This window comes from Aquarana catesbeiana, linkage group LG11 (assembly GCF_042186555.1).
Source record: "Aquarana catesbeiana isolate 2022-GZ linkage group LG11, ASM4218655v1, whole genome shotgun sequence".
Lineage (NCBI taxonomy): Eukaryota > Metazoa > Chordata > Amphibia > Anura > Ranidae > Aquarana > Aquarana catesbeiana.
Genome location: NC_133334.1, coordinates 170,638,787 through 170,664,821, shown reverse-complemented (window position 1 = coordinate 170,664,821; position 26,035 = coordinate 170,638,787). Strand labels below are relative to the sequence as shown.

Below are 26,035 nucleotides of genomic sequence, written 5' to 3'. Positions count from 1 at the left end.
CAGCACTTCCTGAAACTTTCCGGCAATGAAGAGAGCGACTGGCGGTGGTGGTTCATAAAGCCCCAGCGATGGCGCGCACTCCCTGCAGCCAGAGCGCTGGTGCAAACTTGGGGGCGACCCGTGAGAAAGGACAAGCCTGCAGGTTAGTTCAGCCCACCCCGAAACCTGTCTCAACAGGGGACCATCAGACCCTCCCCGGTCATTCGGTCTTTAAACAAAACACACATTCTGCTGTGTTCAGAAGAAACACAATCAATACTGAGGATCAAGGGGAAGGGTGGGGACTTATAACAAGCTGTCAAGTGATTTTGTTTCCTGTAGGGACTGGTGCAGGTGTGTGGATCGATGCGTAGATTGATGGCGCTACATGGGTACCTTAAATATATATTAAATAAATAAATAATAATAATAATAATAATAATAATAATAATATAGTGGATGGGCATCTTGATGGGAAGCAATGTGCAGGGATGGGGACAATTGTGGGTGCTCACTCAGGTTGAACTGGATGGACTTGTGTCTTTATTCAACCTTACTAACTATGTAACTATTAGACACAGCGGGAGCTGATTGGCGGTGATGCTTTGGTACACTGACAGAATGGCGGTCTGCCTATGTAAACAAGGAAGATCACCGTTCTGTCACTACAGAAGACATAGATCCTGTGTCTCTGCTAAGCAGAGGCACTGATCCATGCCTTTTCCGAGTACAAACACCTCCCCATCAGTAGTAAAGCACTTCTCAGATACACATTTAACCCTTTGATTGCCCCTGATGTTAACCCCTTCCTTGCCAGTGCCATTAGTACAGTGACAGTGCATATTTTTTAGCACTGATCACTATATTGGTGTCACTGATCCCCAAAAAGTGTCAGTGTCCTGACTGTCCACCGCAATAATTGCAATACCGCTGTAAGTCGCTGATTGCTGCCATTACTGATTGCTGCCATTACTAAAAATAAATGAAAATATCCCATCGTTTGTAGGCACTATAACTTTTGTGCAAACAAATCAATATACACTTATTGGGATTTTTTTACCAAAAGAATGTAGCAGAATACATGTTAGCCTAAATTTATGAATAAATTAGATTTTTTACTTTTTTTATTGGATAGGTTTTATAGCAGAAAGTAAAAAAACATTGTTTTTTTTCCCCAAGTCGATCTTTTATTTGTTTATAGCGCAAAAAAAAAAAACTGCAGAGGTGATCAAATACCACCAAAAGCAAGCTCTGGGGGAGGGGGGGGGGGGGGACATAAATGTTGTTTAGGTACAGCTTTACACGACCGCGCAATTGACAGTTAAAGTAATGCAGTGCTGTATTGCAAAAAAAGGCCTGGTCATGAAGGGAGGTAAACCTTCTGAAGCTGAAGTGGTAAAGCATGACCAGGAGACAGAAAATTGTGGCACAATATGTAGACAATCCCTATAGTGTTGGATCTTGGCAAATATATATTTCTGGAGCAGTTAGGTCTGCCTAAAAGGAGCAAATGTGATAAGTGCACTTATTCTTTAAAGCGGAGTTCCACCCAAAAGTGGAACTTCCTCTTTAAGGCCACCTCCCCAGCTCCTGTTTGTGAAACTGTGCTTTTGGGGAGGAGCAGGTACCCAATTTGGACAGGTACCTGCTCCCATTTCCGTTCCGGTCACCTTAGGTGATCAGAAGATCTCCCTCCCGAAGTCTTCTGGGACACATGACAGGTCCTAGAAGACTTTAGGACCAGTCACAGAGCCCAGCGCTGCTTGAGCATGTGCAGTGGGCGCCCATAGTAGAGATGTTGGAGTCGCCGAGGGAGAACACAGAGCGGGTGAGCGCATTGCTGGATCGTGGGACAGGTAAGTGGCGGTTTATTAAGTCAGCAGCTACACTTTTTGTAGCTGCTGACTTTTAATAAACAAAAATATAACTGGAACTCCGCTTTAAGGCACTGCTGCCTCAGAATGCTAGTCCTAGAAGATTTGGAGTGAGATTTGGCGATATCCCTGCTGTGCTGCTCACTGATTTTCTTGCCAGAGACTCTGATATGGGGAAGGAATAGTCCTGCCTCTACCAAGCGGTTCTATACAGCAACATACAGTGAAATTCGTAGAGTATCGTAGACTCTCTTTAGAATTACCTTGCTCCCCTAAACAAATATGGGTGTGGGCGACTGGTTCATGTACCTGTCGGGAATAGGTATTTAATTCTGTTCCATGGAGAGGGACAGCACTCATTGCTGGCCTAATTCAGCCGCCAGCTGAAAGCAAAGGGCCCACGTGCTGGTAACATCTCACCATGTCACAAAGCAAGGTCCTGGAATGCTTATTCCAGCAGCTGGTGCTTGTGAAAGGCTAGTCTTAAAGCCTGTTGCTGTATTTAGACAGAAGAACTGCCTGAAAATGGGGGGAGGGGAAGTTATTAGTGCATAGGTGGTTACTTCATTGTCCAAATTTGGCAATGGCTATATTTAGGTAATGATGTCACCAGAGACCCTGCCCGTTTGTGTACTTCTACCCTACAGCTGAAGGGGCCAGGGAAGTGTTATTGCTTGCTATGAAGCTGGCGCCTGCCAGTTTCATAGCAACCAGAAAGCCCTGTGTGAGAAGCTGCTACATTCCTGACAGCTTATCGGTACAAAATGCCTCACTTTGGACACTGGCATCTCTCTGTATGCAAACTAAGAGTTAGTCTTAAAGCAAAAAAAAAAAACCTCTGTCCTTTACAGTCAAAGAAGATTCCATCTTAGCCTATGTTTGATCTACAGTTGCCATAGTGTTGAACCTGTGATCAATTTTGACACCAGCCATGGCTTGACAGTTTGGTTGAGAGCACAAGCAACTGTGACAGTTATCATACACAGCATGTTTTGAATAGCAATCCAAATGGAACTGAATTACATTTTTTTTTTTTTTTTGCCAATAGGCAGGCTCATTATTGCAGAACAGAAATGCAATGTTTTTTCTGCAATAAAATAAACGTACTTTCCTGTCAAAGAACAGTGTAAAAATAAAAAAGGTAAAATAAATTAAAAAAATTTAAATGCGCCCCATCCCGCCGAGCTCGCATGCAGAAGCGAACGCACGAACGCATATGTGAGTAGCACCTGCATATGAAAACGGTGTTCAAACCACACATGTGAGGTATTGCTGCGATCGGTAGAGTGAGAGCAATAATTCTAGCTCTAGACCTCCTCTGTAACTCAAAACATGCAACCTGTAGAATTTTTTTAACTGTCGCCTATGGAGATTTTTAAGGGTAAAAGTTTGTCGCCATTCCACAAGCGGGCGCAATTTTGAAGCTTGACATGTTGGGTATCAATTTACTCGGTGTAATATTATCTTTCACAATATAAAAAAAAAATTGGGCTAACTTCACTGTGGTCTTATTTTTTAATTAAAAAAAAGTGTGCTTGTAAGACCGCTGTGTAAATATGGTGTGACAGAAAGTATTGCAATGACGGCCATTTTATTTTTCTAGGGTGTTAAGAAAAAAAAATGTATAATGTTTGGGGTTCTAAGTAATTTTCTAGCAAAAAAAAAAAAACTGTTTTTGAAATTGTAAACAACAAATCTCAAAAGGAAGCTCGGTCCTTAAATGGTTAAAAGAAGAACCATTACCAATAAGTATTGCTGACTTCATGTCCTCTCTAGCAGCAAACAGACAAAGCTTGGGATTGGTCACATGACTTCTCAGCTTCCGATCCTCAGTAGAAATGGCTAATCAGAAGCTGACAAATAATTGCGTCTACACCCTCAATGAACGATGACTGTAATGGAGGACATAAGTTGTCTCCCCACGTATATATAAAAATGTCTGCCCATGTATGAAGGAACAGCACACAGCCAAATGATTCAGCGGGAGGGTATGGATTTCCTTCTACTTTGAACACAGAAATGTGCATCTTTCCACTACAGGAAGGATATTTCCCCACCCAGAACTTACCAAGAACCACAGGTGGTCCCGGAGAACATCCACCTATCCCACAGTGCGAAGTGCGAGTAAACCGTATCCACAGCAAGACAGCGACAATCGACAACCTTACTCCAGCAGACATTTCTGCATATGCATAGTGTCGCACAGGGACAGAGAACCGCCAGCTATGGAATATTGCAAATAAAAACTACGTTCCGTCTATTTTTTAAAACTCCCACTACACGAGCATCCGATTTCCTTCCACTGGTTAGTTTTTTGTCCCTCACACCCTTCCGTCGCTGTTCCCATCTGTTGGCCGTCCCAATTCACCGGCATGTAAGGCTAAAGTAGTTGAGCACCAAACACTACCTACTTGCTTTTGTCTAGCTTTACGACTACTAATGCCTGCGCATCCACACAGAACCTTGAAAACATGGAGATCACGAGATGTTGTTCTCAAGTTAGCGTCGTAAACATTAACCAGGCTAGGGCTGGATTCTCGACCCTTGTAATAATAAGCACACATTCGGCATTTTAGTGACTTTGATGTTTACACAGAAAAATGTATGTTTACTTAGTGAATAGGCAGATGCAGAATTGGTGAACCAGCGTTTAGAAAAAGGTGATTACATGGCAACCGATCCGCTTCAGCTTGTTCAGTTAGAGTTCGTTTATACTAGCGGTTTTGGGGGCAGTAAAACCGTGGTTGAACTGCATTTCTACCACCCCTCAACTGCTTCCCCCCCCTGTTTAAATGTTCACTATGTTGGCACAGCAGGAATTATACTTTGTTGTGTTTGCCAGGCACTACCACACACTGAACACGACCTATTGAAGTGACTGAGGCCGCGTATCAACCACCCCGCAACACGGGCATGGTTGCAGCTTGGTAGTGCACCAGGCTGTGAGAAAGTGATCTATTGCCTTTTCACTGCCTGTTAAACACCCCGCCCCAAGCGTGGATGTTAGTGTAAATGAGACCTGATCAGAAGCACAATGCAGCTCTATAGACAGGCAGATGTACATGGATTTATGTCCATTTACATGTGCCTTCCTCTAAGTCCATAAAGGTCTGGAAAAAGAAAACATTTTTCCTGGTGCCTCCATGGCAGCATACAGATAATGATAGAGCTCCGCCTCAACTCCTCCCTCAGGCCTAGTGAATAGCATAAATTAAAGACACAGTCCCTCCCCCAACATTCTCCTTTTTCTCCTCATGCCTAGTGAACTGGTGAAGAGTAGCAGTATGTCCATACCTCTACCTCTGCCAGCTTCTGCCGGGTTCAGCCTCTCCCGTGCGAAGTCCCTGTTCTTGAACCGCTAACAGTGCTAATAAGGCTGGGAACCCCTTCTGTGGAATTTTGGGGTTATCTTGCAGAGTTTCCTAATAGGAACACAGTCTGCTTTTCCATGGTATGGTAAATTCGGGTGGATTTGAAGAAGGATCGGCTTTGGTGCCCTAGCCTGCTGTGTTTGTTTTTTTTTATCTCCTCTTCTCTTCTCTTTCCTCTTTTGGTCTTTTTTTTTTCCTCTTTGTCATCTCTTTCCTTTGTGTTTTATTTTGATATTTTATTTTTTGACCGTTTTTCTTATTTTTTTTCCCTCTTTTTAATTTCCCCTTTAAATCACGTGCATGCACGGCACGTCCCCGCTAATTGGGGGCAATTTCGGGCCTGCCAGGGGGAGCTGGTCCTGACCCCTTGGACCTTCTCCCAGCTACCTCTCTGCTCAAAGCGCCAGCTTGGTCCTGGTGAGAGGCGGAGTTGATGGAGGGCGCGATCACTTGCGTGACCCTGCAGTCCTATCCTGGCAGGGTTCCATCCAGCATGCACATCGCCAGAACAGGCGCGCGCAGTCCCGAGGGTGGTGCCGGATGCAGGGAATCAGCTATTCTCAATACCCTGGCGGGTGGTAGCCAGTGCGCGGACACACGTGCCGCTGACCGGACGGCTGGCGGCCATTTTTGTTACTGGAAAAAACACTAGTTTTTCCCTTCTGCTGATCTCCAATTTAGGTGGTGGGTGCAAGGTTTAACACACCCACCTCCTTTTAGTTAAGTATCAGAAACTGTCAGGGCTAATGGCTGTCAGTAGTGCTCAGCTGTGCCCTTCAGGTTCATTCTGGTACTGCTTAGTGGTAGGTTCAATACCTGGGGAAAAAAAAAGGGAGGAAATGTATGTTTTATAAATTTACCTTTTTTTTAAATATCATAGTGCTTTCTCTTTCTTGCTAATTCCACAGCTGATCCTCCTGGCCAAATCTGCTATGAGTCATTCATCTCGGGAATCAAGATCCTCCCACTTCCAATAGGTGTGAGACCAACTGTACGTATGAAAAAAAAAATAGTGCACTCTTTGGAGTGAGGAGGATTCCCTTTGTCACAGCCTTGCCCACTCCAAAAGGCACTGCGCTGTTTCACTGGTAATTGCGCAGTCATGCAACGCTTTTCCCAAACAAAATTGGGAAAGTAGACACCCTAAGGAATTTGCTGAGAGGCATGTTAAGCCCATTGAATATTAAATTTTTTTTGTCACAAGTGATTAGCCACTTACAGACCACCTGCGGTCATTATATGGTGGCTCTTTGAAGTGGAATATCGTTGTTATGGCAGCAGCTAGCTGCCATAACTCTTGCATCCACTTCTTCAGCGGGCGGTCTGCTTCAAGATAAAAAGTGGTCTTAGTGGCAGATTCGCAGCAAGATCACTTTTATCGTGGCGGGAGAGGGGCCCCCCGCGCTCTCCGGTGCCCTCCGCCGCTTACTGGTGGCAGGGGAAGCGATCGCTTCCTCTCCCCTGTTTTGCATGGAGCTGAGTGAGGGGAAGATGCCCCCCCGCTCGGCTCCATACAATTGCATACAAAAACTACTTTTTATTTGTATTTTTTTTTTTTATTGCATTTTAGTGTAAAAATGAGATCTGTGGTCTTTAAGAGGTCCTGTCATGCTTTTTTTCTATTACAAGGAATGTTTACATTCCTTGTAATAGGAATAAAGGGGAAACAATTATTTTTTTTTTTTTTTTTTTTTTTTTTAAAAGTGTAAAAATAAAAAGTAAAATAAGTAAGAAAAACATTTTTTAACGCGCCCCGCTCCGCCGAGTTTGCGTGCAGAAGTGAACACATACATGTGTAGCGTCTGCATATGAAAACGGCATTCAAACCACACATGTGAGGTATCACCATGATCGTTAGAGTGAGAGCAATAATTCTGGCACTAGACCTCCTCTGTAACTCAAAACATGCAACCTGTAGAATTTTTAAGGATAAAAGTTTGTCACCATTCCACGAGCGGGCGCAGTTTTGAAGCGTGACATGTTGGGTATCAATTTATTTGGCGTAACATCATCTTTCACAATATAAAAAAAAGGCTAATTTTACTGTTGTCTTATTTTTTAATTAAAAAAAGTGTATTTTTTTTTTTTAAAAAGTGCGCTTGTAAAACCAATGCGCAAATACGGTGTGACAGAAAGTATTGCAATGACCGCCATTTTATTTCTCTAGGGTGTTAGAAAAAAATATATATAATGTTTGGGGGTTCTAAGCAATGTTCTAACAAAAAAAAAATATTTTAACTTGTAAACAACAAGTTTAAAAAAATAGGCTCGGTCTTAAAGTGGTTAAAAAATTACAAAAAAAATAAATAAAAATTTTATACAAAGTTGTCACTGAAATGATACAGTATCTCACAAAAGTGAGTACACCCCTCACATTTTTAGAAATAATTTATTATATCTTTTCATGTGACAACACTGAAGAAATTACACTTTGCTACAATGTAAAGTAGAGCATGTACAGCTTGTATAGCAGTGTAAATGTGCTGTCCCCTCAAAATAACTCAACACACAGCCATTAATGTCCAAACCGCTGGTAACAAAAGTGAGTACACCCTAAGTGAAAATGTCCAAATTGGGCCCAAAGTGTCAATTTTTTTGTGTGGCCACCATTATTTTCCAGCACTGCCTTAACCCTCTTGAGCATGGAGTTCACCAGAGCGTCACAGGTTGCCACATGAGTCCTCTTCCTCTCCTCCATGACGACATCACAGAGCTGGTGGATGTTAGAGACCTTGCGCTCCTCCAGCTTCTTTTTGAGGATGCCCCACAAATGCTCCATAGGGTTTAGGTCTGGAGATATGCTTGGCCAGTCCATCACCTTTACCCTCGGCTTCTTTAGCAAGGCAGTGGTCGTCTTGGAGATGTGTTTGGGGTCGTTATCATGTTGGAATATTGCCCTGCGGCCCAGTCTCCGAAGGGGGGGGGGCGTGCTCTGCTTCAGTATGTCACAGTACATGTTAGCATTCATGGTTCCCTCGATGAACTGTAGCTCCCCAGTGCCGGCAGCACTCATGCAGCCCCAGACTATGACACTCCCACCACCATGCTTCACTGTAGGAAAGACACACTTGTCTTTGTACTCCTCACCTGGTTGCCGCCAAACACGCTTGACACCATCTGAACCAAATAAGTTTATCTTGGTCTTATCAGACCACAGGACATGGTTCAAGTAATCCATGTCCTTAGTCTGCTTGTCTTCAGCAAACTGTTTGTGGGCTTTCTTGTGCATCATCTTTAGAAGATGCTTCCTCTTGGGACGACAGCCATGCAGACCAATTTCGTGTCAATCTTTTTATTCAGTTTTTTAAATGACAATAAAAAACATATGATGTAACAAAAGAAATTGCATAATGACACTGGCATTAAAATCAATTGACAAGAAAGTAGTAACAATAGCAGATTTAAAGGATAGGAAGTTTAGGCAAAGACCGCCTTGACATGCAGACCAATTTTATGCAGCGTACAGTGTATGGTATGAGCATTGACAGGCCGACCCCACCCCTTCAACCTCTGCAGCAATGCTGGCAGCACTCATACGTCTATTTCCCAAAGACAACCTTTGGCTATGATGCTGAGCATGCGCACTTAACTTCTTTGGTCGACCATGGCGAGGCCTGTTCTTAGTGGAACCTGTCTTGTTAAACTGCTGTATGGTCTTGGCCACCTTGCTGCAGCTCAGTTTTAGGGTCTTGGCAATCTTCTTATAGCCTAGGCCATCTTTATGTAGAGCAACAATTCTTTCTTAATCGTACATCACGGGACACAGAGCCATAGTAATTACTATGTGGGTTATAGGCCACCTTCAGGTGATGGACACTGGCACACCCTAAGACAGGAAGTCCACTCTCTAGATAACCCCTCCCACTACTGGGAGTACCTCAGTTTTTTCGCAAGTGTCTTAGGTGTTGGTCACTAGTAAAGAAGGGCTGTGCTGAGCTCCAACTGGACCAATCCTTGCTGGGGCCAGCTATGCAGCCGGATCCATTCAAAGTGTATTTTTAGGCCAAAATGAATGGTACCCAGGCCTCGTGGGGAAGAAACGAGGTTTAGCCCGTAACGCTTCTCTTTTTAGAGAGCTGGACCCCGGATTCCAGTGCTTTGATTTTTTTCAGCCATAAAGCTTTCTGGCGGGGTCTTTTACGGTTCCTGGAGTGTCGATCCCCCCGATAAAAAAGGGCCCCCGATTCCTGAAGGTTTTTAAACGGAGCCCACCGTGAGGGGTGAAGATTGGATCTGTTGGTTTTACCACAGAAATCCCTGCAGCAGGAAAGGTAAGTGGAGATTTCTAAGGAATTTTTAAGTTTCTTATGAATTGTCTCCTTTAAAAAGTAAATGTTGTCATGCCTAAAAGTCACCACCGGGGGCTGTATAGAGCACATACCTTGTCATGCTTTTCTCAAAGATCACGCTGTGTCAGCAGAAGCTGCAGATTCCCTCCAGCTAGCAACCCAGGCCTCTGGTAAGATTGGGGGGGGGGTTTTCTTCCAAAAAAACACCCCCCACCTGGACAAGCTCTCCCTTGATAGGGGTAAGCCAGAACGATCGGCGATGCCGCTCTGTTTTTCACCACCCCTGCAAGGCGGTTTGTCACCAGGTCTCCTCCTCGCCATCCCCACACACACACACACACACACAAGCCGATCCCGCCGGATTGGAGGCCTGCGCCCGCGCGGGAGAGACGCTCTTTTGAAAAGGGAGGGACGTGACGGAGGGGGCGGGGCTTAGCTCGGTGTTGGCGTGTGGCAACGTCCAGCACGGGAGTATGTTTTAAAAGCTCAATTTTTGCTGGCTGCAGCTGTCGGAGGGACACAAGAGCAAAAAGGGGCATGTAAGAGGTTTGGTGACACAGACATTCCCTTGGCACATTTACTAAAAGCATCAGGCTGAGCGTTAATAGCAGTGGCAGTTGCTGGACTATTTGCTCAAGCAGTGGATGCAATTTGTTCTGGTAGTACCTCTGCATTTGTGCATCGGACTATGGTCAGAAGGGGAGGTAGAAACACCCCAAAAAAGGGCTCAAGAGGGACTCCTTCAAGCTCAAAAAAGCCTAAACTTATCTCTACAATGGCATCTTTCCCTGAGAGATCTGAAGTGGCTGGTCAAAGTGAGCCACCAGGGCCATCAGGTGTTGCAACTGTTTCCAACACTGCAGCCCCTGTCTATGTTACTGAAGAGGTTTTTTCCTCACCCATATTAGGATTGGAGCAGAGGTTAGGGGCTTTAGTTGCATCCAAGAGTGGGATTAAGCGCGATAGGTCCCCTTCCATTACCCAGGACCCTCAAACTGAGGAACCAGGGGGCAGGAGATGATGAATTTTTCTCAGGGGACCGTGAAGAGGCTGATGACTCCTCTTCTGGTGGGTCAAATGCGGAGGGATCATGTTCACAATCTGAAAGATTGATGGTACAATCTCTTACTGAATTGGTCCACTCCACATTTATGCTACCCTTAACTGAGTCAGTTGATAAACCTACTTCTTGTTTGGGTTCGCTAAAGCCTCCCCAAGCTGTGCATGCTTTTCCTGTCCATCCATTGCTGGAAAAGCTTATGTATTCTGAGTGGGATCACCAAGATAAGCATTTTTATCCTCCTAAAAAGTTTTCAACACTTTATCCTATGGAGGAAAAATTCACTAAGCAGTGGGAGATACCAGCAATTGACGCTGCTATATTCTCTGTAAATAAAAGTTTGACCTGTCCAGTAGACAATGCTCAAATGCTTAAGGATCCAACAGATAAGAAGTTGGAATTCCTATTAAAGAACACTTTTTCTCTGGCAGGTTCAGTAACTCAGCGTGCGCTGGCAGCAATTGGTGTATGTCAATCTTTGAGAGACCAGTTTAAACGGGTGCTCAAGGTTATTCCTGATCAGCAGGCCCAAGATTTGGCTGAGCTACCAAGGGCGTTATGTTTTGCAATAGACGCTATGAGAGATTCTATTCTCCAGGCCTCATGCCTTATGCTTGGGCTGGTGCATATGCATAGCATACTATGGTTGAAAAATTGGTCAGCCGAAGCGCCATGCAAAAAGCTCCTGGCTAGTTTTTCTTTCCGCAGTGAACAGCTGTTTGGGGATGATCTTTATAAATACATCCAAAGAATTTCTAATTTCTAAAGTACCCTTCTGCCAGTTAGGAAAAGAAGTAAGAGTATTTCATTTAACCGAGCCTCTTCTCCAGTGCCAGGAGCATCCAGGTCACGATGGTCTCCACCGTCAAATTCAAGAGGTAAACCTCAGGTTCAACCCCAGGGACAAAAGAAGTCCTGGGGAAGTAAACCTACAAAACAAAATACTAAAGCCTCCTTATGAAGGGGCGCCCCTGCTCACTCGAGTGGGGGGAAGACTTCTGCAGTTTTCAAGGGTCTGGCAGGAAGAGTGTCAAGACAAATGGGTGGCTTCCGCAATAACTCTAGGGTACAAACTAGAGTTCCGAGCGTCCCCGTCACCTCGTTTTCTCAGATCAAACGTTCCCAGGGATCCAGAGAAAAAGACGTCTCTCTTTCAAGCATTGGACCATCTTTTGTCTCAAAAGGTGATATCGGTGGTCCCCATGGAAGAGCGGGGGTTGGGGTTTTATTCAAACCTTTTCACGGTACCAAAACCAAATGGAGATGCCAGACCTATTCTAGATCTCAAAGATCTAAACCGGTTTTTGAATATCCGTTCTTTTTGCATAGATTCAATCCGATCAGTAGTCTCCATCCTACAAGGTGGAGAACTTCTGGTGTCAATCGACATCAAGGATGCATACCTCCGTGTGCCTATTTTTCCCACTCACCAGAAATACAGTGGCTTGCGAAAGTATTCGTCCCCCTTGAACTTTTCAACCTTTTGCCACATTTCAGGCTTCAAACATAAGATATTTATGAGATATAAAATTTTTATTTTTTGTGAAGAATCACCAACAAGTGGGACACAATTGTGAAGTGGAACGAAATCTTTTAGATTTTTGAAACTTTTTTAACTAATAAAAAAATGAAAAGTGGGGCATGCAAAATTATTCGGCCCCCTTGCGTTAATACTTTGTAGAGCCACCTTTTGCTGCGATTACAGCTGCAAGTCGCTTGGGGTATGTCTCTATTAGTTTTGCACATCGAGAGACTGAAATTCTTGCCCATTCTTCCTTACAAAACAGCTCGAGCTCAGTGAGGTTGGATGGAGAGCGTTTGTGAACAGCAGTTTTCAGCTCTTTCCACAGATTCTCGATTGGATTCAGGTCTGGACTTTGACTTGGCCATTCTAACACCTGGATACGTTTATTTGTGAACCATTCCTTTGTAGATTTTGCTGTATGTTTGGAATCATTGTCTTGTTGGAAGATAAATCTCCGTCCCAGTTTCAGGTCTTTTGCAGACTCCAACTGGTTTTCATCCAGAATGGTCCTGTATTTGGCTGCATCCACCTTCCCCTCAATTTTATCCATCTTCCCTGTCCCTGCTGAAGAAAAGCAGGCCCAAACCATGATGCTGCCACCACCATGTTTGACAGTGGGGATGGTGTGTTGAGTGTGATGAGCTGTGTTGCTTTTACGCCAAACATATCGTTTTGCATTGTGGCCAAAAAGTTCGATTTTGGTTTCATCGGACCAGAGCACCTTCTTCCACATGTTTGGTGTGTCTCCCAGGTGGCTTGTGGCAAACTTTAGACAAGACTTTTTATGGATATCTTTGAGAAATGGCTTTCTTCTTGCCACTCTTCCATAAAGGCCAGATTTGTGCAGTGTACGACTGATTGTTGTCCTATGGACAGACTCTCCCACCTCAGCTGTAGTTCTCTGCAGTTCATCCAGAGTGATCATGGGCCTCTTGGCTGCATCTCTGATCAGTCTTCTCCTTGTCTGAGCTGAAAGTTTAGAGGGACAGCCAGGTCTTGGTAGATTTGCAGTGGTCTGATACTCCCATTTCAAAATGATCACTTGCACAGTGCTCCTTGGGATGTTTAAAGCTTGGGAAATCTTTTTGTATCCAAATCCGGCTTTAAACTTCACCACAACAGTATTACGGACCTGCCTGGTGTGTTCCTTGGTCTTCATGATGCTCTCTGCGCTTTCAACAGAACCCTGAGACTATCACAGAGCAGGTGCATTTATACAGAGACTTGATTACACAAAGGTGGATTCTATTTATCACCATCAGTCATTTAGGACAACATTGGATCATTCAGAGATCCTCGCTGAACTTCTGGAGTGAGTTTGCTGCACGAGTTTGCTGCACTGAAAGTAAAGGGGCCGAATAATTTTGCACGCACCACTTTTCAGTTTCCACTTCACAATTGTGTCCCACTTGTTGGTGATTCTTCACAAAAAATTAAAATTTTATATCTTTATGTTTGAAGCCTGAAATGTGGCAAAAGGTTGAAAAGTTCAAGGGGGCCGAATACTTTCGCAAGCCACTGTATCTACGTTTCGAGATAGAAAATCTTTATTTTCAGTTTGTAGCTCTGCCTTTCAGTCTAGCTACTGCACCTCGAGTATTTACAAAGGTTCTGGCCCCTCCTCTAGCCAGATTAAGGGCTCAAGGTATAACAATTTTAGATTACCTAGTCTATCTGCTCTTAAAAGACCAGTCGGTAGCCCGCTTAGACCAAAGTATGGTCACCACAGTCAACTACCTGGAATACCTAGGTTGGATTCTCAACCTAGAGAAATCTTCCTTAAAACCATCAAGGAGATTTGAATACTTGGGCCTGATCATAGCTACAGCCCAGAAGAGGGTATTCTTACCCTAGGTGAAGATCAGTGCCATAAGAGAGCTGATTCGGGTAGTCAAAGCAAAGAAGAATCCTTCTATTCGACTTTGCATGAGGTTGTTGGGAAAGATGGTGGCTTCATTCCAGGCCGTTCCTTATGCTCAGTTTCATTCAAGACTGCTGCAAAACAAGAAGGTCCAAGCTCTAGATTTCCCAATGTGTTTATCTCCAAAGGTGCGCCAGAGCCTCAGTTGGTGGTTGATAACCAAGAATCTGCAGAAGGGAAAATCCTTCCTACCAGTTACCTGGAAGGTGGTAACAACAGATGCTAGCCTTTCGGGTTGGGGAGCAGTCCTGGAACAGACGACTGTCCAAGGGAAATGGTCCAGATCAGAAATTACCTTGCCCATCAATATTCTAGAGATTCGGGCAGCGCACTTGGCCCTGAGGGCCTGGACGTTCAGGTTACGGAATCGTCCTGTCAGGATCCAATCCGACAATGCCACAGCAATCACCAAGGGAGCACGAGAAGTCGTGTGGCCCAGAGAGAGGTGAATCATATCCTAACTTTAGCAGAAAACAATGTACCTTGCCTATCGGCAGTCTTCATTCCAGGAATAGAGAATTGGCAGGCGGACTACTTGAGTCGCCAGCAGTTGTTCCCGGGAGAATGGTCTCTTCACCCCGATATCTTCCTGACAATATGTCAAAGATGGGGGATTCCGGACGTAGATCTGTTTGCGTCCAGGTTCAACAAAAAGATCAACAACTTTGTGTCAAGAACAAAAGGTCTGCTAGCTTGCGGAACAGATGCCTTGGTATTCCCATGGAATCAGTTTTCACTGATTTATGCATTCCCTCCTGTTCTGCTGCTTCCACGACTTCTTCACAGGATCAAGCAGTAAGGGAAGTCGGTGATTCTTGTGGCCCCCGTGTGTCCCAGGAGATCTTGGTATGCAGAGATCATAAAGATGGCGGTAGGGGACCCATGGACCCTACCACCACATCCAGACCTTCTCTTGCAAGGTCCGGTATTCCATCCTACCTTACGAACGCTAAATTTAACAGTTTGGCTATTGAGACCCACATTCTGAAGAAGCGTGGGCTGTCAGGTTCAGTGGTATCTACCTTGGTTAATGCTAGGAAGCCGGCCTCCAGAATCATATATTATAGAGTCTGGAAGGCATATGTCTCCTGGTGTGAATCCAGGGGTTGGCACCCCAGGAAGTATGTCATAGGTAGAATCCTTGACTTTCTGCAAATGGGGTTAGAAATGAAGCTGGCCTTGAGTACTATCAAAGGCCAGGTCTCGGCCTTATCGGTATTATTTCAGCGACCACTTGCTTCGCATTCTTTGGCTCTTAGCTTTATTCAGGAGGTAACGCAGCTTAATCCTCCGGTTAGGTCACCCCTGAACCCTTGGGACTTGAATTTAGTTCTGTCACAGCATTACAGAAACAGCCTTTTGAGCTGATACGACATATTCCCTTGGTCCTTTTGACAAGGAAGCTAGTTTTTCTGGTAGCCATATCTTCTGCAAGAAGGGTATCAGAGTTGGCTGCTCTTTCTTGTAAAGAGCCATATTTAATTATTCACAAGGATAAGGTAGTATTGCGTCCTCATACTAACTTTCTACCAAAGGTAGTGTCAAGTTTTCATTTAAACCAGGTTATTGTTCTACCTTCATTTTTTCCAGAAACCTGTTCTACGGAAGAAAAGTCACTACATTTTCTTGATGTGGTGAGAGCAGTCAAAGTCTATTTTGAAGGCAACTGCTCAGATTCGAAAAACGGATGTTTTGTTTGTATTGCCTGAAGGTCCTAAAAGAGGACAGGCAGCATCGAAATCTACTATTTCTAAATGGATCCGACGAGTAATTGTTCAAGCTTATGGTTTAAAGAGGAAGATTCCACCTTTTCAAATCAAAGCACACTCCACAAGGGCTGTTAGTGCTTCATGCAGTGCATCACCAAGCCTCCATGGCTCAAATCTGCAAGGCCTCAACTTGGTCTTCAGTCCATACATTTACCAGATTCTATCAGGTGAATGTCTAAAGTCATGAGGATATTGCCTTTGGGCGCAGTGTAAGTCCTCTGATCTCATGGTGCCCTACTCTTGTTGTGTCTCCCTCCCTTCAGTTGGCATTGCTCTGGGACATCCCACGTAGTATATCGTACTATAGCTCTGTGTCCCGTGATGTACGATTAAGAAAATAGGATTTTTACAACAGCTTACCTGTAAAATCCTTTTCTTTGAAGTACATCACGGGACACATAGGTCCCTCCCCTCTTTCTGGTATACACGTGTATTGCTTTGCTACAAAAACTGAGGTACTCCCATAAGTGGGAGGGGTTCTATAGGGAGTGAACTTCCTGTCTTAGGGTGTGCCAGTGTCATCTAAGGTGGCCTATAACCCACATAGTAATTACTATGGCTCTGTGTCCCGTGATGTACTTCAAAGAAAAGGATTTTTACAGGTAAGCTGATGAAAGGAGTTGTAAAGGCAGAATGTTTTTTATCTTAATGCATTCTATGGAAGATAAAAAGCCTTCTGTGTGCAGCAGCCCCCCTTATACTGCAGTGTCCGTGAATGTCTCAGTCATCCAAAATTCTCACTCCTGATTGGCTGAGACACAGTCATTGGCTGCCGCTGCTGTCAATCAAAGGCAGCTAGCCAATCAAGGGAGAGAGGGGGTGCTGCCGGGGCTCCGTGTCTGAATGGACACAGGGAGCTGTGACTCAGCTCGGGTGCCCCCACAGCAAGCTCTTGCTGTGGGGGCACTGAACAGGAGGGAGGGGCCAGGAGCATAGAAGAGGGACCCGAGAAGAGGAGGATCTGGGCTGCCCTGAGCAAATCCACTGCAACAGAGCAGGTAATTATAGCATGTTTTTTATTTTTATAGGAAAAAAGACGAGACTTTACACTTATTTTTAGACAGGAATTGTGCTACTGGCCAGATAACTAGGTGAAACCAAAGAGAAAAAAGCCTGAAAAAGAAAACAAATAGAGCCACCACATTTAGAGCTGAAATCAGGGACAGGCAAATATTGTATAATTACATTATTCAAGAGTACTCTTCATGGATTCTTGGTGTGCTTTCCATTTTAAAACTTTGCCTCTGTGCAAGCGTTTCCTGTAATAAAGACCAGTCACTACTGCTCTCTCTCTCTCCTTGTGCAGGTTGATTGATCTTGTCTCCATCCTCTTTTGTAGCTTTGTGTAGTGAGGGCGCATGCCAGGGCCCCCCTACAGCTCTGCTCTCTGCACAGGCTATGCACAGCACCGTGATGATAGCACTACTATGTTTACAAGATAATTGATTTTTATCCTCTTAAATTAAGGTTTATGTGCCTGGAGTTTATTTTTAACCACTTCAGCCTTCAGAAGATTTGTCTGCTGAATGACCGGGCCATTTTTTGCAATTCGACACGGCGTCACTTTAACCACTTCTCGCCCGGCCCATAGCAGATGACGGCCGGGCGGTGGTTGTGTTATCCTGACTGGGCGTCATATGACGTCCAGCAGGATAACCCCCTAGCGTGCGCCCGCGGGGGCGATCGGGGATGGCATGTGTCCCTTGAACACAGCACTTCCCCGATCACGGTAAACAGCCAGTGATTTTGGCCGTTTACCACGTGATCGGCTGTGTCAACGTCACAGCCGATCACATGTCATAACAAACTCTGCGGCACGCACCGTGCGCCGTCGGAGGAGTGCAGGGCAGGGATCGAGGATGGCCTTTTACCGTGTGACCGGCTGTGTCCAATCACAGCCGGTCACAAATGTAAACACAGAGGAGCAGTTACCATCTGATCTCTGCTCTCTCCTCACACACCGATCGTGTGAGGAGAGAGCAGGGGTCAGTAAGTGAGATATCAGCGTAGTGTTCTGTCTATATATACTGTATACTGTGCACAACACGACCCCCCCACAAAGAGGACCTGTCACCATCTGTCAAACAGCCCATCTGTCAATCAGCCCAGCCAATCAGCCCATCTGTCAGTCACCCAATCAATCAGCCCATCTGTCAATCAATCAGCCCCTCTGTCAATCATCTGTCACAGGCCCACCGCTATCAGTACCGCCATTGGTACCGCCACACAGGCTACCAGTACCGCCATCGGTACCACCGCCAGTTCCGCCATCAGGCCCACTATCGGTACCGCCATCAGGCCCACCGCCATCAGTACTGCCATTGGTACCGCCACACAGGCTACTAGTACCGCCACACAGGCTACCAGTACCGCCATCGGTACCACCGCCAGTTCCGCCATCAGGCCCACCATTTATACCACCACCCAGGCCTGCTACCAGTACTGCCACCCGTACCGCCATTGGTACCGCCACCACCACACGTACCGCTACCTGTACCACGATCGGTACCACCACCACCCATACCGCCACCTGTACCGCCATCGGTACCGCCACACAGGCCCGCCACTAATACCACATCGGTACCACCACTACCATTACATAGGCCCGCCAAAAAGCACTATCATAATGTCGCAAAGGGTTTACACACCTGAGGAGGCATATGCCCTTCTTACCATGTCGGATAATGAGAGCAGCGTGGAGCTCCCATCATCTGATTCTGGTTCAGAATACGAGCCAGTGGAGGATAGTGGATCGGAATCCGAGTCCACGGAGGAAACCGTCCCTCCCAAAAGAATGAGATCAGGACCAAGATCAGGAGATCTGCCCACCACCAGCAGCGCCAGACCCCAGGAAGAGGAGCCCAGTACAAGCACTGGAATCACACACCCAACCCAAAGAACCCAGCCCCAGTCCTACCTTCCCAATGCCCTGGCAAACCCCTTATGGTTGCCTTCCAACTCAGGATCCGCTATCATCCCCCCTTTCACTGCACAGCCAGGTGTGCAGCCCGACACTACAAATTTTTCTCAATTTGATTATTTTTCTTTATTTTTCCCACAAGATTTGCTGCAGAATATGGTGGATCAAACTAACCTGTATGCATCCCAATTTATTGCTGCCAGCCCCAATTCTTCCTATGCCCGCATGTTCCAGTGGCGACGTCTAACACTGGACGAATCTAAATTATTTTTGGGCATTACGTTTAATATTGGGCTTACAAAAAAGAACGAAGTCCATGCATATTGGTCTACCAACCCCATCCACCACATGCCCATATACTCCGCTGTCATGTCCAGGACAAGATGCGACATGATTATGCGTTTTCTCCACTTCAAAGAGAATTCACAGTGCCCTCCCCGAGATCATCCCAACCATGATAAATTGTACAAGATACGCCCCCTAATCAATTCCTTTTCCCAGCGATTTAGACACGTTTTTATCCAAGACCAAAAAATTTGTGTGGACGAGTCCCTCATACATTTCACTGGCCGACTGCACTTCAAGCAGTATATACCAAGCAAGAGATCCAGGTATGGGGTGAAATTAAATAAATTATGCGATCGAGCCACTGGATATGTCTTCACATTCTGGATCTACGAAGGCAAAGACTCCCAGATCCAGCCCCATGATTGCCCAACATATATTGGAACCAGTGGTAAAATTGTCTGGGAGCTGGCATACCCCCTGTTCGACAAAGGATACCATTTATATGTCAACAACTATTATACCAGCCTGCCCCTTTTTCGTCACCTTTATAGTAAAAAAATACCCGGCCTGCGGTACTTTACAAAAAAAACGGAAGGGATTCCCACAAAATTTGTTGACCAAAAAATTGCAAAACGGAGAATCGGCATTCATGAGGAACGAGGAGGTGTTGGCCATGAAGTGGAGGGACAAGAAAGATGTCCACATCCTCTCTACCATCCACAATGACACCGTGGTGGAGACCCATAGAAGAGGCGGCCCCATTGTAAAGCCAGAATGTGTCCACAATTATAATATGTACATGGGGGGTGGATTTAAACGATCAGATGCTACAGCCCTATTTATCAACCAGAAAGTCCCGTTATTGGGATAAGAAAGTTGCGTTTCACATGGCCCTTTTTAATGCGTTTGTCTGCTACCAAAAAGCAACTCAAAACCAACAAATCACCTACCTGAAGTATATTGAAGATATTGTCACTGCCCTCATTTACAAACAAGGTCCCGCCCCAGTAAGCATTCGTTCTGAAAGCATGAGTCAACTTCGCAAGCAACACTTTCCCTATCACATTCCCCCCACAGAATCTGGAAGAAGACGCCAAAAGAAATGCCGTGTATGCAGCAGAGGAGTAAGAAGAGATACCAGCTATTATTGTCCCCAATGTCCCTCCCAACCTGGCCTGTGCATCGGAGATTGCTTCAAAAATTATCATACATCCATCCAATATTAGTTCCCCTTATTATTACCAGACTGCCATTACCCCATTTGCCTGCTACCATGTTAATTAACTGACCCTGGCCTGTTTACCGACGATGTCTTTGCTTGCCGATTTAAACCACGTTTCTGACTTCCACGTGCACCAGCCTCAGCCTGTTTACCGACGATGCCTCTGCCTGCCGATTTAAACTATATTTCGGACTTCCACGTGCACCGACCTTGGCCTGTTAATTGACTATGTTTTTGCCTGCCACTTGGACTGATCTTTTGGCAATCTACTGCAGTACACAGGGGTCTCACATATGTGAGGGGCTTCAGAATAGCGTTCTGAGTAGAGAAAACCAGTTTTTCATTTTCTGTGCTCCCAGAACAGGGTCTGGTTGCCCGGAGGCTTCAAAGTGATGTGGGTGGGAGAAGCCTCTACCACTGTCCCCCTGGCCCTAAGCTTGATGGTCCTTCCTGCTGCCTGGACCAATACTTTGGCTGTGCTGACCATATTGCTGCCTGTAATGAGCCATGACATAATGGACCATGTTTCTTCCTGCTGTTTGGACCAATACTTTGGCTGTGTTGACCATATATCTGCCTGCTGCCTCTACTGACTTTGGACAGTATTTCTGCCAGGACACCTCTGCCTGCTACCTGGACCTATACTTTGGCTGTGCAGTATTCCTGCCTGCTGCCTGGATGATTGCTTTTGCTGTCGCTGACCTAATTTCTGCCTGCTGCCTGGACCGATGCTCTCCTCTGTGGACCACTGCACTTCTAAAACCACAGATAATCTTTTGTTATTTGGTATGTACCTGCTATGTGTTAGAAATATGAAGGGCCTTCAAAAATGTGATCGGTAGTCAGAAAATTATATGTGTAATTAATGATGCTAGAATGCCTGGAGGTGCTACTTCACTGTTGGGCCTCTGTATGTGGCCTTGCTGTGTAAGAGTCTCAAACGTGATATCGCCATACTCAGAAGGAGTAGCAGAATGTATTTCGGGGTGTCATTTTTGCTATGTACATGCTATGTGTTAGAAATATCTTATATAGGGACAACTTTGTGTAAAAAAAAAAAAAGCATTTTCATTTTTTTTCCACATTTTCCAAAAACTTCTGGAAAAAAATGAACCGTTCAAAAGACTCACTATGCCGCATAGATTATACGTTGGGGTGTTTGTTTTCCAAAATGGGGTCATTTTGTGGACAATTCCATTGTCCTGGTGCTCCAGGGCCTTCAAAAGTGTAATAGATGGTTGAGAAAAGATATGTGCAATTTATGCTTGTAGAATGCCTGAAAGTGCTACTTCAATGTTGGACCTTTGTATATGGCCAGGCTGTGTAAAAGTCTCACACATGTGGTGTCGCCATACTCAGGAGGAGTAGTGGAATGCTTCAAAAGTGTAATAGACGGTTGAGAAAAGATATGTGCAATTTATGCTTGTAGAACGCCTGAAAGTGCTACTTCAATGTTGGACCTTTGTATATGGCCAGGCTGTGTAAAAGTCTCACACATGTGGTGTCGCCACACTCAGGAGGAGTAGTGGAATGCATTTTGGGGTGTCATTTTTGCTATGTACATGCTATGTGTTAGAAATATCTTAAAAATGGACAACTGTGTGTAAAAAAAAATGCATTTTCATTTTTTTTCCACATTTTCCAAAAACTTCTGGAAAAAAATGAAAAGTTCAAAAGACTCATTATGCCTCATAGATTATACGTTGGGGTGTTTACTTTCTAAAATGGGGTCATTTTGTGGACAGTTCCATTGTCCTGGTGGTCCAGGGCCTTAAAAATTGTAATAGGTGGTTGAGAAAGGATATGTGCAATTTATGCTTGTAGAACGCCTGAAAGTGCTACTTCAATGTTGGGCCTTTGTATATGGCCAGGCTGTGTAAAAGTCTCACACGTGGTATCGCCATACTCGGGAGGAGTAGCAGAATGTATTTTGGGGTGCAGTTACAATTATGCATATGCTGTGTGAGAGAAATAACCTGTTAATATGACCAGTTTGTGTAAAAAAAAAAAAAATCTTAATTTTCCCAAGAATTGTGTGAAAAAATTACAACTTCAAAAAACTCACCATGCCTCTTAGTAAATACCTTGGACTGTCTACTTTCCAAAAAGGGGTCATTTGGGGGGTATTTGTACTTTCCTGGCTTCTTAGTGTCTCAAGAAATGAGATAGGCCTTCAGTACAACAGGTGTGTTCAGATGTGATCAATTTTCAGTGATTGGCACCATAGTTTGTAGACTCTATAACTTTCACAAAGACCAAATAATATACATTAATTTGGATTATTTTTACCAAAGATATGTAGCAGTATAACTTTTGCCACAAATGTATGAAGAAAAATGACTTATTTGCAAAATTTTACAATAGAAACTAAAAGAAAGTGTGTTTCAAAATTTTCGCTGTTTTTCGCTTATATCGCAAAAAATAAAAAACCCAGCGGTGATTAAATACCACCAAAAGAAAGCTCTATTTGTGAGAAGAAAATGATAAAAATTTTCTTTGGATACAGTGTAGCATGACTGAGTAATTGTCATTCAAAATGTGAGAGCGCTGAAAGCTGAAAATTGGTCTGGGCGGGAAGGTGCATAAGTGCCTGGTATTGAAGTGGTTAACGGACAATTGCGCAATCGTGCGACGTTGCACCCGAACAAAATTGACATCCTTTTTTTCCCTCAAATAGAGCTTTCTTTTGGTGGTATTTGATCGCCTCTGCGGTTTTTATTTTTTGCGCTATAAACAAAAGAATAGCGTCAATTTTGAAAAACGCTATATTTTGTACTTTTTGCTATTATAAATATCCCCATTTGTTTTGTTTTTTTTTAAAAAGCTATTTTTTTCTCAGTTTAGGCCGACATGTATTCTTCTACATATTTTTGGTAAAAAAAAATTGCAATAAGCGTATATTGATTGGTTTGCGCAAAAGTTATAGCGTCTACAAAAAAGGGATAGATTTATAGCATTTTTATTATTATTTTTTTTTTACCAGTAATGGCGACGATCTGCGATTTTTATCAGGACTGCGACATTATGGCGGACACATCGGACACTTTTGACACATTTTTGGGACCATTGGCATTTATACAGCGATCAATGCTATAAAAATGCACTGATTACTGTAAAAATGTCACTGGCAGGGAAGGTGTTAACACTAGGGGGCGATCAAGGGGTTAACTGTGTTCCCTGTTTGTGTTTCTAACTGTAGGGGGAGGGGACTGACCTAGAGGAAGTGACGGATCATGGTACCTAGCTAATAGGAACTCACGATCTGTCCCGCCTCTCCTCACAAAACAGGTATTTGTGTGTTTACACACACACTTCCCTGTTCTGCCTCTCGTGCCCGCGATCGCTCGTGGCCGGCGGTCATTGCGACCATTGGCCACGTGCATCGGCACCCCCGCTGTGCTATCCTGATCTCGCGAGCCGACTTATAGCTACAATGGCTTGCGGGATCGTGCCAACCTGCCACATTAAAATGACAGCGGCTGGTTGGCAAGGGGTTAAAGTGTTTGTTCACCTTTACAAAAAAAATGTGAAGGTGAACACTGGACAACCCCCCTATTACTTACCTCTGGGGTTGCTGAGCTGTCAGCACCCAGCATCCGATCTAGTGGGAATTTGAAATCCACACTCTTCTCCCTCTTTCCCATGCAGCACTTCCAGGATGGACCAGATCAATTCACTGTGATGGTGCTGACCAGTTGCGGCTAGTGCTCAAAATTTTTGGGAGGGGCGCAAACAAACTGAAAAATTCTGAAAAAAAAAAACATCAATTGCAGCCTCACTGTGCCCATCAAACGCAGCCACTGTGCCATCAAATGCAGCCACTGTGCCCATCAAACGCCGCCACTGTGCCCATCAAACGCTGCCAATGTGCCCATCAAACGCCACCACTGTGCCATCAAACGACGCCACTGTGCCCATCAAACGCTGCCACTATGCCATCAAACACTGCCACTGTGCCCATCATACGCTGCCACTGTGTCCATCAAACGCTGCCACTGTGCTCATCAAACGCTCCCACTGTGCCAAACGCTTCCACTGTGCCCATAAAATGCTCCCACTGTGCCATCAAATGCTGCCACTGTGCCCATCGAATGCAGCCACTGTGCCCATCCTCTCCTATGATTGGACGCCTGATAAGCGTCCAATCACAGCGCCTGTCGTTTCAGCCAATCAGGTGATGGGTAATAGACCCGAGCACCTGAATGGCGGAGAGGTGGCTCAGTGTTAGGAAAGCGAATATTCATTCACTTTTCTAACACAGCTGGGTGTACTGTGAGCGCCAAGCATGGCGCTCGCAGGTCACCTTTTTTGCCGCCTAATCAGCTGCTTCAAAAACACCCCCCGCAGCTGTAATTCAGGCGCCCGGTGCCCGAAATAGGGACTCGGGCACCTGAATAGGGGATGGCAGCGGCAGCCATGGATAGATTCATGCTATGCATGAATCTATCTATTGGTGATAGAGGGGGTGGCTGGAGAGAGGGGGCAGCGCCCTTATGGATGCAACGCAGCTGGTGCTGACCAATCGTAATTAATCTGGTCTGTTACAGATCAAAGGATAGAAGTAGATGGACTTTGAAGGCACATATAAAATATTATAACAGATTTTTATTAGTTCACATATATAGACTACATATACAATGCACTTAGACTAAAACACATTAATTGGAAAATACAACAGGAGAAGGACCCATTGATCAAACCCAAAAAATTAGGTGCCACTTGTGTGCTTCCTGTGGGGCTTGTATTGCTAACTGTGTTAAGACCTCCACTAGGGTATGGCATCCACTAATAGGTTGTTCATAGGTCCTTAAGGATTTAAAAATGTGCTCAACATGTTTCGCGATTTGAGATTATCACGTCTTCAGGAGCTCTGTATAGTTAAGTTTACAATTAGAAACAGAATATACAGTCATTATGAACAATATATCAATGCATGATCATATGGTCTGTTACAGAAGCGCAGCATGGAGAAGAAAGAGAACAGAAATCCCTGGACTGCTGGGCCAGCTGTGGGGTAGCTGACAGCTCAGCAATCCTAGAGGTAATTACGGCTGGGAGAGTGTCTTAACAATTTTTCTGTCAGGCTGGGTTCACACTGCAGATGGATGTGGCTCGCAGCAGGGGTCCGGTGCATCCCTGTTCTCTGTTTCAGGGACGAATCAGTGGTAAACTGTGTATGATGATAGAAATAGCGCTAATCCGCACATAGAAAACCTTCAATCTAAAATAGTGAATTCATCAAATGTAGCCGGTGTGTATGTCTAATACCACCTTTGTATTAGACCAATTCTTTAAATTATACAAAAATACATGTGTATATGTTGAACCAGTTTGATATGAAATATCTATAAAGTGCTAGTGCAGAATATAAACGTATATGTAATATACTAAAATTAAGTGCAAAAACATTCAAAATACAAAGCAATCAATAATAAAAGTGGAAATGCACAAACGGTGAAACAATATAATAGTGAATTTTATATATATATATATATATATATATATATATATATATATATATATATATGAACGTCTTTCCTTGTGTAAATATTACAAAAGAACTTCACCAATATGTGAATCCTTCCCCACCCTCTCTAGATTGGACTTACCAGAATCAATAAAATAGTTATGTCAGTCGGAGGAACACACTCTCCTCAAACGGTCACAGTTTTTCCTCTCCACGATTACAGCATATCATGGGAAAGACAAAGAAGAAGGAAGGAGGCTTCCATAGCGTAAAAAATATCTAACAGGCTTGTTAAAACAACTTTTTTCATTCCACTCACATTTGAAGAATACCTGCCCGACACTAGGGAG

The 26,035-nt window shown here is 44.5% G+C and overlaps 1 protein-coding gene and 1 long non-coding RNA gene across 5 annotated transcripts in view; one reads left to right on the top strand and one right to left on the bottom strand.

Annotated features, from left to right (window-relative positions):
• PLA2G15 (phospholipase A2 group XV) overlaps positions 1-4,305 on the bottom strand; it is a 451,295-nt gene extending 446,990 nt beyond the window's left edge. Inside the window, exon 1 of one of the 4 annotated variants that reach the window (XM_073605038.1) lies at positions 3,922-4,305. In XM_073605038.1, the coding sequence (XP_073461139.1) occupies positions 3,922-4,033 (112 nt within the window). In that variant the 5' untranslated portion in view covers positions 4,034-4,305. The remainder of the gene's footprint in view (positions 1-3,921) is intronic. The other 3 variants (XM_073605040.1, XM_073605037.1, XM_073605039.1) reach the window with 3 other exon arrangements.
• LOC141112340 (uncharacterized) overlaps positions 3,293-26,035 on the top strand; it is a 39,027-nt gene continuing 16,284 nt past the window's right edge. The window contains exons 1-2 of the long non-coding RNA XR_012236578.1: positions 3,293-4,513; positions 6,133-6,215. This is a non-coding gene — a long non-coding RNA (uncharacterized lncRNA). The remainder of the gene's footprint in view (positions 4,514-6,132; positions 6,216-26,035) is intronic.